The 14,796-nt window shown below is 40.9% G+C and overlaps 1 protein-coding gene across 6 annotated transcripts; it reads left to right on the top strand.

The window, feature by feature from the left end:
- Positions 1–330: 330 nt before the first annotated feature.
- Positions 331–14,754, top strand: hnrpkl (heterogeneous nuclear ribonucleoprotein K, like). Of its 6 annotated transcripts, none has more exons than XM_085168345.1 (16): positions 331–471; positions 1,696–1,809; positions 2,534–2,626; positions 2,716–2,772; positions 3,911–3,954; positions 5,280–5,352; positions 7,160–7,273; positions 7,769–7,897; positions 8,017–8,321; positions 8,926–8,979; positions 9,159–9,195; positions 11,167–11,182; positions 12,500–12,532; positions 12,671–12,738; positions 12,824–12,993; positions 13,669–14,754. In XM_085168345.1, exons 2-16 carry the CDS (start codon positions 1,744–1,746, stop codon positions 13,697–13,699), a joined length of 1,290 nt encoding a protein of 429 aa, XP_085024471.1. In that variant the 5' UTR covers positions 331–471; positions 1,696–1,743; the 3' UTR covers positions 13,700–14,754. The 6 variants fall into 6 exon arrangements, 5 of the variants coding, with proteins under 5 accessions (XP_085024471.1, XP_085024473.1, XP_085024469.1 ...); XM_085168343.1 differs by having other exon boundaries at positions 332–471; positions 1,693–1,809; XM_085168346.1 differs by lacking the exon at positions 331–471 and adding an exon at positions 478–756 and having other exon boundaries at positions 1,693–1,809.
- The last annotated feature ends 42 nt before the right edge of the window (positions 14,755–14,796 follow it).

Genomic DNA, 14,796 nt, shown 5'->3' with positions numbered 1-14,796 from the left:
TGTTTTAAAGGAGTGGTTAGTAACATGATGTTTTCAAATTTCTTTTTTTTCTTTTTTGAATTAACCACACACCCTATGCTGTTTGTCCGATCTTTTTAAAGAATGGTTAAGCTACTCACACTGTTTAAAATAAATATGTAAATGTTTAATCGCACTAAATTTCCACCTTTCCAATCTTATTTCTTATTGACGTTCATATGAAGCAACTTTAATTAACCGGCAGTCTGAATTCAGGACCAGAAATTCCCAAAATATTTAGAGGAGGATGTCTGATACATTGTCCCATTAAGGGTACAAAGTTTCCTTTCGGCGGATCTAACGTGCCTTAGCCCCGCCCGCCGGTGCTGACAGGGAGCCACCGGGAGAGGGTCGGGGAATCGAGCTCATCCACAGCGTGTGTTTCCGTGCTGAAAACGTTTCAAGGCGAGGCGACCGCTGAGGACCGCAGTGAACGTAGTTTTTTAGCCCCAGGTTTGTTTATCTGTTTGTTGTACATTTCATAGCTCGGGTTGTAACGTGGCGTCATTCGATCTGTTCGCAAGCTGTCGGCGATTAAACAAGACTTGACGGCTGACATTAGCAGGATAGCCGCGTAGCTCTGCTGTTATTTGCGGTTTTGTACAGTCGCAACGTGGACAGTGGAGCTGATAGGCACGCCTCGTAAAACACACCAACTGGCTAGCTTTGCAGCGCTGTTAGCTTGGGAGCGCAATGTCAGTACCGTTAACAGATAGCTAACTTATTCGCAGGCATCAGGTGATAAACACATTTTCTTTCGGGAGCAGTTTTCCTAATGTCCAGTCACCTCGGGTAGCTGTTTTGAATTTTATTTTTTGATGAAAACAAAGGGGAGAAAAAAAGACTCGATATTAGCCATTTGTTGGTCCTTTCTCAAACGGCTAATGTGCTCTGGATGACATTAGCGCACATACGTGTTTGTGTTTTCTGGACTCTCCTCTTTAACCGTTAGGTGTCTGTGGCGGCTCTCGGTGGTTAAAACGGGTGCTGTTAATTCCTGAGCTATGTGGGCGTTGACTGACACTCCTTTTAAGTTTAGCAAGGCCTGCAGAGGTCCAGACAGCATGTACAGTACTTGGCTAGCAACAGTAGGCAGCGCATGTAGGTGGGCTGCGTTTGTACAGTACAGTGCATGCAGGCCAGCAACACTCAGGAGCTACGACACTTTCACATGTCCAATCCTAGATTATTATCTCTGCGATGAAGTACTGCGGCATGCTGCTTGAGCAAATACATACATGCTTATGAATTTCGTGTGCTGCACGTAGATTAGTCATGTGTTATTGCAGACGACTATCAAGAATAAATTCCCCAAATTCTTTGGTGGCAGCATCTATTTTGTGAGGATTTTCTGCTTCATCTCATCTTTTGATTGTGGTGGTATAATTCCACAGCTCAGTTTATAGGCACACTGGGCTGTGGGTACATTCAGTGGTCACTTTATATTGCAGGCTACACAGTTAATCAATCGTATCTGCAATTGGCTAATTCACGTACTTAGAAAAATACATGCTATAGTTGTAGTGGCTGACTGATACTTTTTAAGTAATGACTGTGATAGGTCAATGTCTGCTGATAATATTGGCCAACTCCTTCAGATTATTTGATCAGGTGTGTCCCTGCGTGTACTGTATGCCGTTTGACTGATTGTATCATTTGATCCCCTCCGTTTAGCAGATCCAGGGAGAGGAACCTGTTTGTTTTTCCCGCTGCAGGTGAAAGACAATGGAGGTGAAAGGCAAACAGCAGGACGAAGACATCTCATTCAGCAACACTGACACTAATGGTAAGGTCCCACACAGGTTTATGTTGATGAGTTAAGCAATTAATTAGAGTAATGTAAAGATGTAAATGAGGTCCTGCTTTTAAAAATAAGCTAAGCCTGTCTGTCATGTCATCCGGCATGAAGTACAGTCTGCAGATACAAATGGTAATTAGTTTGTTTAAGGAAAGGAGAGAGGTAGGGGAAAAGAAACTGGCTTATGCTTCATAGCATGTACACATGTCAGATGGTTGAGGGATTCGCCTGTCCAGCATACTGCTGTTCTGTGGGCCCTGAGCAGATCTGTCCCATGTTTTAATCCAGGAAGGGTACACGGTGGTGTTGGACTTCTTCCAGCATACAGTTGGCCGCTAAATGAAACCTGTTCTTTGGGTGGAACATGGCGTAGACCTAGCTCCTGACGTGTAGTTATATTTTTGTCACTTTTTCTAAGCTTTCAGTGGCTTTAGCGGTAATGTTAATTTGGTTCTTTCCCCCAATTTCTTTTCCCCTAACGGTAAGGCAACTCAGTCCTAAATTGTTTGTGTTGTTTGGTGTTATAGAATACTATGGTGACAATGTCTTTGAAGAACAACAACAGTATGTTTTTTATGTTTATTTTTATATATATATATATATATATATATATATATATTATTATTATTACAATTACCCATAACTTGTTGTTTGAGTACTGTGTTCAGAGTTACTGCCCGTCTCCGTTTGACCAAATCACCTGTCTCTTTAGGTAAGCGCCCAGCTGAGGACATGGATGAGGAGCAGGCCTTCAAACGTTCACGCAACACAGATGAGATGGTGGAGCTGCGAGTGCTGCTTCAGAGCAAAGTAAAAAGCCTCAGTTCACACATCAGCTGTTGGGACCGCATTGCTGTTTTCTTCACCTTTTCATCAAACCTTTTTTTTTTTCTTCACAGAATGCCGGTGCTGTTATTGGAAAGGGTGGCAAGAACATAAAAGCCCTGCGCACAGATGTGAGTACACAGATAAAAATCTGCAAATATGTCTGCGATTGAGGCGACAGTTTTGTCAGCTAATGCCTGCCCCCTCTTTTGCAGAACCTCTCTTTTCTTTTAAATTTATATCTGCCTTGTTGACTGCCACTGGCCTGCTCACCAACGCCTTGGGCCGATGTTTAGCTATTGTGTCCCGTCACTTGTGCTGTCCTTATATCTGGGATTCAGTCTAATGAAGTTCTATGATTACATTTGTGCTCTTTAAACATGAAGATGATGAAGGATTGAAGGTTTTCTTGACACAAGAGGAGGAATAATTTATTTTAAAAAACCCAAAGTGTCAAAACAAATTACCAAATGATTTCTGCATTCCTGCAGAATTGGATTTCCAGAGAATTAATCCCAGATTTTTTGGCGGCATGCTTTTAGTATTGTATCTAGAATTGACATGCACTGTTACTATGATGAAACCAACTTGGCTCGTGTGGACAGACCAGGAAGGTCCTGTTAGACAGCTGTGTTTTGGGATTTTTTTTTGTTAGGTTTTTTTGGACACCCCCCCCCCCTTTTCCCCCCCCCCCAGTCCTGTTTTTGTGAGTTTCGACCTAATTACATTTCCCCAAACTGTTGAAGCTATGTTTGACCTTGAAGTGACAACAGGTGCCTGAAAGCCTTGACTGGAAAGCCTTTTCAGGGACATAAATCTGTCTAGTGCTCCAAACTGCTTATTAAACATATCTTTGTCCAGGTCACACTTCCTGTTCTTCTTCACTCACCACAGTTTCACTTTTGGGACAACGTGTAGCGTGTATTCAATTAAAAATGTATTCCTTCTCCCCCCTCTTCCCTTCTCCTTTTTTTTTAATTAATTTTTTTGTCTTTACTTTTGGCCACCTTCCTCCGTTGCCCATGTACTGGATCGACATGCCCCTCCTGCGTTGCCCACCTTGACGTTGGCCCAACCTCCGCCCGCCCCCGAACGCCCGCCCGCCCGCCCACCTGACACTCCCGGTTGGCCCTGCCCATAAACTGTGCCCCTCCTTAATCGGGCACCTAACTTGACATCTTGTGATTGAATGCCCCCGCCCAATGCCAACCTCCTCCACCACAACCACCACCACAACCACCACCACCACCACCTCCTCGGCCCATGCAGTACAATGCCAGTGTATCAGTCCCAGACAGCAGTGGCCCAGAGCGGTATGTCCCACCAGTTATTGCCTCACTGCCTGATTAGAACAGTGAAACACATGTCTTTGATAATCTGCCTTCTGTTTGACTTTTAACATTTTGATATACATGACAGTATACCCCCCCTCCCCCTCCCCCAAACACCCCCCCCCCCTCCACTTGTAAGAGACGTGTTTGTTCCTTTTTTTTCTCCTTTTTTTCCTGTCCATTTTCAGCCTCTCCATTGAGTTGGACTTTTTGTTATTACAGTTTATTGTCCATGCAGAGAATAACTGACAGCCCACTACCAAGTAGTTGGTGTTTAACATAGTTAGCAATGCAGCGGTCAGATGCTGTTTATTTATATGTATTTTTTTTATTTTTATTTCCTCGCTGTGATGTTTAATTTTACCATAAATCTTGTGGAAAGCAGACATCTTTATCTCACTCTGTCCTCCTCCTCTGTGGCTCACCTGGCCCTCTCGCTTCCCACCCCCACTCTCAGCATCACTGTCCATGAGAGAGCGCACTGGCTCTTGTCCGGAGGCTCCGTCTTCGTGTCTGTCACTCATTATTGTTGTTTCTTTTTATTTCATGGTGCTGCATCCCCTTGTGTTAAATTCCTCTCAAGCCACATCAGATCAGCGCTGCCTGCACAAACCTTTCATAACCCTCCCACCCCCGTTCCTGTTCCTGTTCTGTGCCACAGAGTAGTTGGCAACCACTCACATTTCTTTTCCCAGTCTAAACCCCTCTGCTCTGTTGCTGTTCTCTACTACCCACCTCGTCTTCTCCTCACCTCAGCCCCAAGCCCCTCTCCTCCCCACCTGTTCCCCACCCTCTTTCCCAACTCCTGGTCACAAAGAGAAGGTGTGCTGGTGGCGCAGTTGTCAATACAAGATAATGTGTTAAGTTATTACCTTCCTTTTCCCCAACTTGGTGGTGGGATGTGATATAAAAGATCTCTCTCTCTCTTTTTACACCCCTCTCTCCCAACTCTGTGTGGCCGCAATCACATTAATTTGAGCCGCTCTGAAACCGCCCATCCTCCCCAAGCTTGTCTTTAAAAATAATATTATAATCAGTGCATGTCAGCTGCTTATTTAGTCAGTGTAGTGTTGGGGAAAAGTTATGAAGAATTCTTATTATTTTTTTGTGTAGCATTTAGCAGTCTTAATTTTTCCTTTTTCTTTTTAGTTTTTAAACCTTTCGTAAGTGTGTTCATAAATGTTTGCTGGACTGCTTCTTCTTTATTTGTGTATTTATTTATTTTTTATCAGGTTTTGCTTTCTGTCCTTCTCTCTTGTCCTTCTTGTAACGCCTTGCTTCCTTTTGGCTAAAATGGTTCCTGACAGGATCCTGAGTGTGAATGCCAGTATCGACACTATTGGAGAGATTCTGTTGAAAATCATACCGACTCTTGAAGAGGTAAGCTGTCATAATAATTGTGCGTATAAACAAAGAGCAGTCCAGAAAGGTTGATGGTATCTGTTTATGAGATATGTTTATATGTTGCAAAAAAGAAAAATCACAACTGAATCTGACTGGAAGATCTTATTTCTTTTATTACTGACCTTTCATGCTTTAAGTTAATATAACACAGAGCTGGTACATTGTATCCAGCTGCACCCAGCATGCATTGATAAAATGATAATAATAATAGTAAGCTACTTTTATCTGCTTCCATATTCACAAGGGGTCGCCACAGCAGGTAGCTCCTGATATTTTCTGAATTTTTGCAGCCCTAAAGGGATTTGTGTCCTACACGCAGCCATATGTCCCACCGGTGATGCTGTGCAATAGTAGAGTTATGTGCTTACACAACAAAATTTTCATTAGCTTTACTGAGACTCACTGGGTCTTTGTCATAACCACTTCCTGGTTGTCATTCCAGTCATTTGACCGTGCTTAATTAGCTTATCGCTAGACTACTCACAGATATAATGGTTCTAGTTTCTTTTTTGTTGAATTATGCTTATTAATGATCTTAGTATGTGTCTCTGTAGTTTTTTGTCTTTGGTAAATGCTATCGTGATTTATTGAGAGTTCCTCTTGCCCTGTCTTAAAGTCTTTATGTGAGCTGTGAGCTACTTTAAATCTTCTCTAAATATCTTTTCTAAAAGTGGTTTGTAAGTTATTATCATACTTGTTAATACTGATGGGGAGAGAATTTACAAAACCACATTGGATTGATTCAAATGACTGTTTATGCATAAGTAACAGATAGTCGGTTTGAAATGAAACAATTACGATGCAGTTGAAGTGCACGCTTATATTTCTTTATAAATTAAGCAGGTTAAAAAGACTGTAGGTGATTGCATTTGAAAGCTTTGTGAGCCTAAAGCAGACGGTCAAAGGAGAAGTTAATATAAATACAGGCCATGGATTTGCTTTGCCCAAACAAAGCAAATGCATCAGATTGTTTGTGTACATTCTAATGAATGTACCAAAACTGATGAAAGGCATATTCAGTTTCAGAACAATACTATATTTCTCTGAAAGTCTACAGAGCAATACTAAGATTCAGCGAAATGCAACAAAGTTGACAAGTCGCAGTACAAGTGGACAATGACCCAAAACTTAATGTATGAGCACTCTGAACAGTTTGAAGATCAGGAGGAAGAATCTGCTGCAGTGTCTAAATCATTAAAAAAAAACTAATTAAAATTAAAAATTAAAATTATCATTTTATTTGAATTATAAAATTCCATGTATAGAAGTGGTTGCTATTGCTTAACAGATAATTAACCCCTTAAAATAATTTTCTTTGACTCCTTAAGTTATTTTTGTTGGAGGCTTTAAAAAAGCTGAAAGTCTCCACTGCAACTGTATGTGCCATTTTAGACTGATGTGGTAGCGTAGAGGGACAAAAATGATGAAAATTAAGTTACTGTCCAAATATATGAATGTACACTGCACTGATGTGAATTTTGAAATGCATTAAACATAATTATCATTGCTTTGTTCAATAATGTTCCACAATGAAATAGAAATTTAGCATCACATTTTCTAATCTTGAAATGACTTGCCAAATGCCAGATTGTGACCCATGCAGATGTGTGCATGGGTCATTTAAGGCTTGGAGTCCACTGCATGTTTAGCAGTTATTAGCAGGTTTAGCAGTTTTTTGCCACATTGGCAGCATATAAGTTACTGCCCAAAGACTTTAATAATAAACTATAGGCAGATATTCTGACCCTGCTGACATTGTTGATCTTGTGCCGTGTTTCTTTAGTACCAACATTACAGTGGGATTGATTTTGACTGTGAGCTTCGGCTGCTGATCCATCAGAGCTTGGCAGGGGGCATCATCGGAGTGAAAGGTGCCAAGATAAAGGAGCTAAGAGAGGTAAGAGAGTCCAGATTAGCAGGATCCTCACGGTGCTCTGCCCCAAAAGCTGGACTGTAGAATAATTATTAAGGTTCTAATTGTTAATGCATACTGTATCTGAAATATATTAGGATTTATTAGGACTTACTTGTGCCACCTTATTTGTTTATACTTTTGAGTATTACAGATATAACTTATTTGCAGCTGTAATCAGATAATGTGGAATATGTGATCAAAATTTGGCTCATAAGAATAATTAAAAAAAAAAAAAAATCATACCTCAATTAAATTCACCTGATCTGCCCATCGAGATCATATATGTCCGGACAGCTGTCAGTGTACACGTTTTGATTGAGATGGGCAATTATCCGAGCCATTGTTAGCTACGCAGCTCATATGTGTATTTAAGGACCAGTTTTGCTAGTGTCATAGACCAGCTTTAATGGCAAATTGGTCACAGATGAAATTGATAGACTGGAAAGAAGACTAATACTTCTTGTTCTTGTGCATCAGAACACCCAGACCACCATCAAGTTGTTCCAGGAGTGCTGTCCACACTCGACAGACAGAGTCGTCTTAGTTGGAGGAAAGCCAGAGCGCGTCGTTGAATGTATAAAAGTTATATTGGAGCTGGTGTCAGAGGTGCGATTACATCATTGAGATCTGTTAAAGGGGTTAACATGCTTTATAATTATGCGGTTCATGTCTCACAGTAAGAATAATAAATTATCTATTTAATTTTCTTTTCCTTGCTCTTGCAGGCACCGATCAAAGGTCGCGCCCAGCCTTATGACCCTAACTTCTATGATGAGACGTACGACTACGGTGGCTTTACTATGTTATTTGAAGAGAGGGGCAGACGACCCATCGGTGGCTTCCCCATTCGTGTTCGTGGCGGTTTTGAGCGCATGCCTCCCGTTCGTGGCAGCAGGCCCATGCCTCCCTCCAGAAGAGATTATGATGACATGAGTCCCAGACGAGGGCCTCCGCCACCACTGAGCAGAGGACGAGGGGGAAGTCGTGCTCGTAATCTGCCTCTGCCCCCGCCGCCACCACCAAGAGGAGGGTAAGGGCAGTGCATCTGAACTGTTTTTATACTTTATATAAAAGATAGCCACAGATAATGCCCATTACCCATTGGTGTTTTAACTCCCATTTTAAAGCCCCTGGTTGGCCGTTGACATATGGTTAGCATAACCAAGCCAAAAGTGAATGTATTTGGACTAGAGGGAGGAGTACTAAATTGTCAACTAGGGCTATTGTTGATAGGTTGCATCCATCCATCTGGGTGCACATAGATAAAACTTAAATACTTTAAAAACTGGAGCACTCACTTTTTGCACTACTTGCACACCAACCCATATTATGTCAGTGCTGCAAATGGCTCCAACACCACAAATGCAGCCAAAGTTCAGTCCAAATTCAAATTAGCAGAGGTGATGAGCCTAGTCAGCATTCACCCACCCTAAGTGTTATTAAAATGAAGGTGAAAATTAGCTATAGGCAATTTTTTGGTACTCTTTGTAAAACGATCTTATTTCTCCAATAAAGTTTGGATCTAAAAAGCACTATTAGATTCCTGTTAATTTATGCGTATTATGTGTATGTTTGTGTATAGGCATATATATTGTTTCACCAACTTCTTTTTCCTTGTCTGTTATTATCCACAGAGGTGACAGGTTTTCACATGGCAGCTATCATGGTAGCATGGATGACAGACCAAGGTGAGTAGGATTGTCAATACAAAATAATTTGTCTTAAAAGCAGAAGACACTGAAAGTTCATCAGGAGGTGAAGCCATAATTCAGACCTGATCAGAGGTCATCAGTGGAGTCTGCTTGCCCTGTCACACGTGTCCCCTATGTTGGAGGAACTATGTTAACATTTACCTTTTTGTCTGTAGTGACAGAAGAGGCAGAGGAGACCGTTATGACAGCATGGTGAGTGTGTTTACTAGTGCTTCTGTAATGCTAATCCGTATGTGTCGCTCCCTGCTTCTGTGTAGTTTGTGAATCCTGCTTTAGATCATATGATTGGAATTTCTTTTTCTCACTTTCGTACAAGCACAGTGGCTTCAACACCAAGCTGCTTTTTTTTTTCTCCCCCCACTATGTATGCACACTGATGTAGGCCTGTTGTTGCCAGGCAACTGTTGTCTCCGTGGTTACCACAGAGCAGCTGAGTACGTAGTCCGGAGATCCACCAGGCTAGCAAATGAGCAGAAGCCAAAGCAAGTCCTGAACTGTTTCCCTGTAGGTTTAAAGCTGCAAAAATGTTTTAATAGTAATACAGAAGCATTAATTTCATCACACAGGCATCAAGAGATGTCAGTTAATCCTTTAAAGTGATTTTAAAGTGTCTAAGAAAAGAGCAAAAACTGACGTTTATCATGCAAAGTATAATATCATTTCCTTTTTTTTTTTGTGAAACAAGAATTTCAGGAGTGAAAGCATCAACTGATTATTTTTTGCATTAACGCTTGTCACTGCTCTACTCATCTGAGTTAACAAGTAAACATCATCACATATAAATTAAATGCAATCGGTGCAATAGATGTGGGACTTGCAGCCAATTTGCTACTTGACAGATCTTACCCATGGCTAAGCACTTTAATACAAAGAAAGAGGTTTACAGTAAAAGAGCTACAGACAAATGCTGGAAAAAGTAATCAAAACTACAGTGACAGCTTCCAGTTGACATTGAAGTGTTCAGATGTTCAAAAGGCTTTTTTCCCCCCTTTTCTTTCTTTTTTTTTTTTTTTTAGGGCTGTATGCAAGCAGATAGTTTGTACTTGAAGACAGCCATATTACTGTTAAATAGGCTTTACTGGAACTTACTGGAGAGGCAGCTGGTTATCCCTCACAGTGCATCACCGTATATGAACTCTATTTATATTTTCCTTTAAAAGGATGGGTACACCTAATTTTCAATGTTAATGGTAATGCTCATTTCTTTGGAAGTAGTAAATGGAGGATGAAATAACTATTGCCCCGACTATATATTCACACGTGTTCCCACCTTAAATTGAATTGGTGTCCTTTATTCTGAGCCATTTAAATGGTTTATTTAAAATAAATAAATTAATACAGAAAAGGCCTAAATTGTCTACAGGGAAGTTGTAGCGTGATCAGCAATGCATCGTTTGTGTTTAGCAGCACAAGTCACTGACAACTTCCAGCCGAGTCACTGCACAAACCAGCAGAACAGAATCCTGGAAAGTGTAAATGTGTTTTGGGGCACATATGGAGTCTACGAGGACTCGTACAGGCTGATTAAAATAGAAGCATATCTGTTCTATCAGACATGTGTGAGCTGAGCAGCTGAAAAGCCTCCTGTGTAAGAGGCAGCATAGTCAAAATTGGGTTTTTCTTGAACTTCCCCACAAAAGCTGCAGCTGTTCTTGGCAGTATTGTGAACTTAAACTGATGATGCTTTTATGTGCTTCAAATATATGAACGACTGAAAGTCTCTGTGGTGATCTAGGAAGGTAAAGCTGAGTACTTTACTAACGAGTACTTTAAAGGTCTTCAACATGTGCCTTTCTGTTGGTCAACTTTATTCAAATTAATAATTTCAGAAAGGCAAATCATTACATGAAGGGTCCCAGAGTTATTTCACCCTCGGATCAAATTTCTAGCCGACAACATGGTGTTCTTATAAAGTTCAGTGTGATTTTTAAAGCTTTGAAATGGATGTGCTTAATACTGTGGGATGAGTACTCCCCTTCACCTTGGTGAACATCAGATTGTTCTTAGTCTGCATGAGTGTACACAAGTTTTTTTGTAGTTTAATGTAGAATGGATAGTGAGCATTTAGTTTACTCCAGGTTCTGAGAGCTTTGTCTTTACTGTGACATTCAAACTTATATTATATATATATTTTTCCCCCCATCAATTGATCCTGAAATGCAGAGTGGAGGTGGATATGGTGAGTGTTCTTCTTTATTAATCTCCTGGAAAAATTCAAGTTCAGCAAAGGAAAATCAGGGCTTCTTGGACTTTATTCTCATAATTTCATCTTTTATTTTTGAGAGGTTTTATAGGAACACCACAATGCTGCTAGGCATGGGGCAACTACACCGATCAGGCATAACATTATGACCACCCGCCTAGTATTGTGTCGGTCCACCCTTTGCTGTCAAAACATCTCTGACCCGTCAAGGCATGGACTCAACTAAACCCATGTGCTGTGGTATCTGGCACCAAGATGTCAGCAAAAGATCCTGTAGGTCCTGTAAGTTATGGGGTGGGGCCTCCATGGATCAGGCTTGTTTGTCCAACACATCCCACAGATGCTCACGTGGATTGAGAAGTGGGTCATTTGGAGGAAACAATGCTGAGGTAGGTGGTACATGTCAAAGTAACATTGGTTAGACCAGGTCACCTTTTTCTATTGCTCCGTTCACCCTGACCGGTCTGTGGCTATGCAGCCCCATATGCAACAAACTGCAATGCACTGTGTATTCTGACACCTTTCTATCAGAACCAGCATTGACCTTGTGGTCAATTTGAGCTACAGTAGCTCGTCTGTTAAATCGGACTACACGTGTCAGCCTTCGCTCCTCACGTGCATCAGTGAGCCTTGGCCTCCCATGACCCTGTCACTGGTTCACTGCTGTTCCTTCCTTGGACCACTTTTCGCAGATACTGACCACTGCAGACTGGGAACACCCCTCAAGAGCTGCAGTTTTGGAGACACTCTGACCCAGTTGTCTTGCATTCACAGTTTGGCACTTGTAAAACTTGCTCAAATCCTTGCACTTGTCCATGACTTTCTTCTCATCAACTTTGAGGATAAAATCGTCACTTGCTCCCTATGAGATCCAATCCACTAACAGGTGCCATGATGAAAAGATGATCAGTGTTATCTATGTCACCCCAGTGGCCATGATGTTATGCCTGATCAGTGAGTATAGACTAGGTCACAGGTTTTCTAACACACTGCTATTATCAGTTCAGCTTTGACTTGATGTGTTTAACAGTTAAGTTCATTATTTATTGAATATACTACTGTGTAAGGAAAAGATGAAACCATGCAATGGCTACCAGTTTAAAAACAGTGAGTTTCATTTAAATGATTCATTTATTTTTACTGATAAATGAATCCGTTGATTCAATAATTGAACTGCAGCTCAAGTCTGGAACATTCTGGCTACATTCTTTACTATCACTTTTCTCTTTTCTTTGTTCTGGGGTGCATTTTCATTTTTTTCCTTTCTTTGTTTTCTTTTTGATGTTTTCAAAGACAACAGTTCTTCCTGGGATCACTTTCAGTCTGGTGAGTTGGGATCGATTGTTCCTATCCCAGCGTTTTGTTTATATGGATGGTTTATAGGGATTGTTGCATCTTCTGGCATGCTTTAGTTAAAGATGGATTTTTCCCTCTTCCACCTTATGTGGTTTTAACTCCTCCTAGGCGGCAGAGGCTCGTACAGTGATATCGGAGGTCCAGTCATCACAACACAAGTCACCATCCCAAAAGATGTAAGCTAAAGTGAGCAATGACAAGAAAAGAGATGCCACTCCTTCATGTATGTTTTTTTAACTCTCCTTTACGGTTGTTGTGCAGCTGGCAGGCTCCATCATTGGTAAAGGCGGTCAGAGGATCAAGCAGATCCGCCATGAGTCTGGGGCATCCATCAAGATTGATGAACCACTAGAGGGCTCTGAGGACCGCATCATCACCATCACAGGGACACAGGACCAGATCCAGAATGCCCAGTACTTGCTGCAGAACAGGCACGCACTCCTCTGATTTTTCCCCAGGACAGTATCAACACCATAGAGCACAGGCCTTTCTGTGCTGACCTGTGTGCTCATGCTCACCCACACCCAAATGGAAATAATTGTATTTATATTTATTTATTTTACTTTTAATCGGTCAACTTTGACTCACAGTTTTTCTAGGAAAATCTGAAATGAAAGCTAATAAGATCACTAGATTAAGCAGTTTATTAACGGAAATTGTGCAACTGTTTTGGGTAATTGATGATGAAATAATTATGCAGTGTAAGTTCGATGGAAACTGGCTTTGGGTGGGGGAAGCATTAAAGACGACCTTGGATCTGGACTATTTTACACTATTTTGTAACTTTTTACAGTTGGCGTTAAGATCGTCTGGCAGATTAATGAATTGTTTCATCTTGTGGAGTTTTCATTTCACTGTGCTCCCTCTCACCACTAAATGGCTAAGCTGGTCTCAGCAGTTGGTCGGGTCGCTTCTTGCAGACAGAATTTATTTCCAGCTTTGACCTTGCGTTACTTTTTTTTTTAACTTACAAATGTGCTTCATGTGGAAAATGCTTAACAATTTTTCCACATCTGGATTTACAACTTCTTAACCCGTGCCATGTTTCTGTTAACATAAATATTCCTAATGTTTCGTCCTTACCTTTTATCTGTCTCTTATTTCAGCGTGAGGCAGTACTCAGGTCGGTTCTTCTAGGAGGAAAAGAGAAGAAGCAGAAGAGTGAAGCCATGCTGCCATACTGTTTGTTCCTGCTATTCAGAGCCTACATTCCTCTGCTTTGGGTAGACATGCCCCTCACACACACACACACACACACACACACACACACACACACACACACACACACTACACCGCCTAGCTGTGTTGCAGTTTTTATTTTGACAAATCTTAAGCTGTCAAACAGCAGTCAACAAGTTTTTCTGTGCTGGTGTGATTACTTTTAAGAGATTCTTGTGCCGTCACTGGAGTAAACCCATCTGTGTGATGACTTTTGGTGTTGTGAGAGCCAACCTCTGGCCCTTATTTCTTTGATTTCAGTGCAGCATGCAGAATGTAATAGTTTAGTTTGAATCATTATGTTTGTTTGATTTATTTTTTTTTCTTTCCCTTAAAGTTTTAAGCACACTTTCCAAATGAAGATGCATGGCGTTGGAATGGTTCAAAGCCTTTTGAATAAACTTCAGTTTTTACACGACCTCCAACACCTTTTTTTCTCACTGTTAAATGAAGTAATGAAGTGCTTTCTTTTTCTTTATTGAATGATGGGATTCAGTGAGATTGTTTGGGAAATGAATTTATTTATGTCTATTACGCTAAAGTAGAAAGCAGAGAAGAATTGAGATGCCAGCCTCATGTCTGGAGGGTCAGTATGAAGCTAGCACCACAGCCTGTTGGCTTACTCTAGCACAAAAGTGAATGCATGCAGCAGAAATTCCACCCATCAGTCCACAGATGAACATACTGTATCTTGTTGTTTATTTTGTACAGAAAGAAGCTAAAATATACTTTTGGCCTTCTCCTCAGCACAAATAATATCTGCTTGTAACCCATCGGTGCCTATTTTAGAAACCTTTCAGTTTATAATTCTCTCATAAACAGTTTTTTTTATGGATCAAACAGAAGATTTGTGAAAATTGTGAACTTTTGAAGTGTTTGTACTGTGGGTGTACTTTCTAATCTGTGATGGTGCTAGCTTCATATTTTAACAGGCAGGAAATAAATAAACCTATTTCCCAAAATATCTTTCTTTTTTTTTTTAAAGTCGGGATACTTGTGCCAGTGCAGTATGCATA

This window comes from Neolamprologus multifasciatus, chromosome 7 (genome assembly GCF_963576455.1).
Source record: "Neolamprologus multifasciatus chromosome 7, fNeoMul1.2, whole genome shotgun sequence".
Lineage (NCBI taxonomy): Eukaryota > Metazoa > Chordata > Actinopteri > Cichliformes > Cichlidae > Neolamprologus > Neolamprologus multifasciatus.
The sequence above is the reverse complement of the archived record's forward strand: the minus strand, read 5'-3'. Positions and strand labels throughout refer to the sequence as shown.

Coding starts and splice junctions, on each gene's coding strand:
- hnrpkl (XM_085168345.1), top strand. CDS start 1,744: ATGGAGGTGAAAGGCAAACAGCAGGACGAAGACATCTCATTCAGCAAC. Junction 5,353..7,159: donor TCATACCGACTCTTGAAGAG/GTAAGCTGTCAT, acceptor GTGTTTCTTTAG/TACCAACATTACAGTGGGAT. Junction 12,994..13,668: donor CAGTACTTGCTGCAGAACAG/GCACGCACTCCT, acceptor CTCTTATTTCAG/CGTGAGGCAGTACTCAGGTC.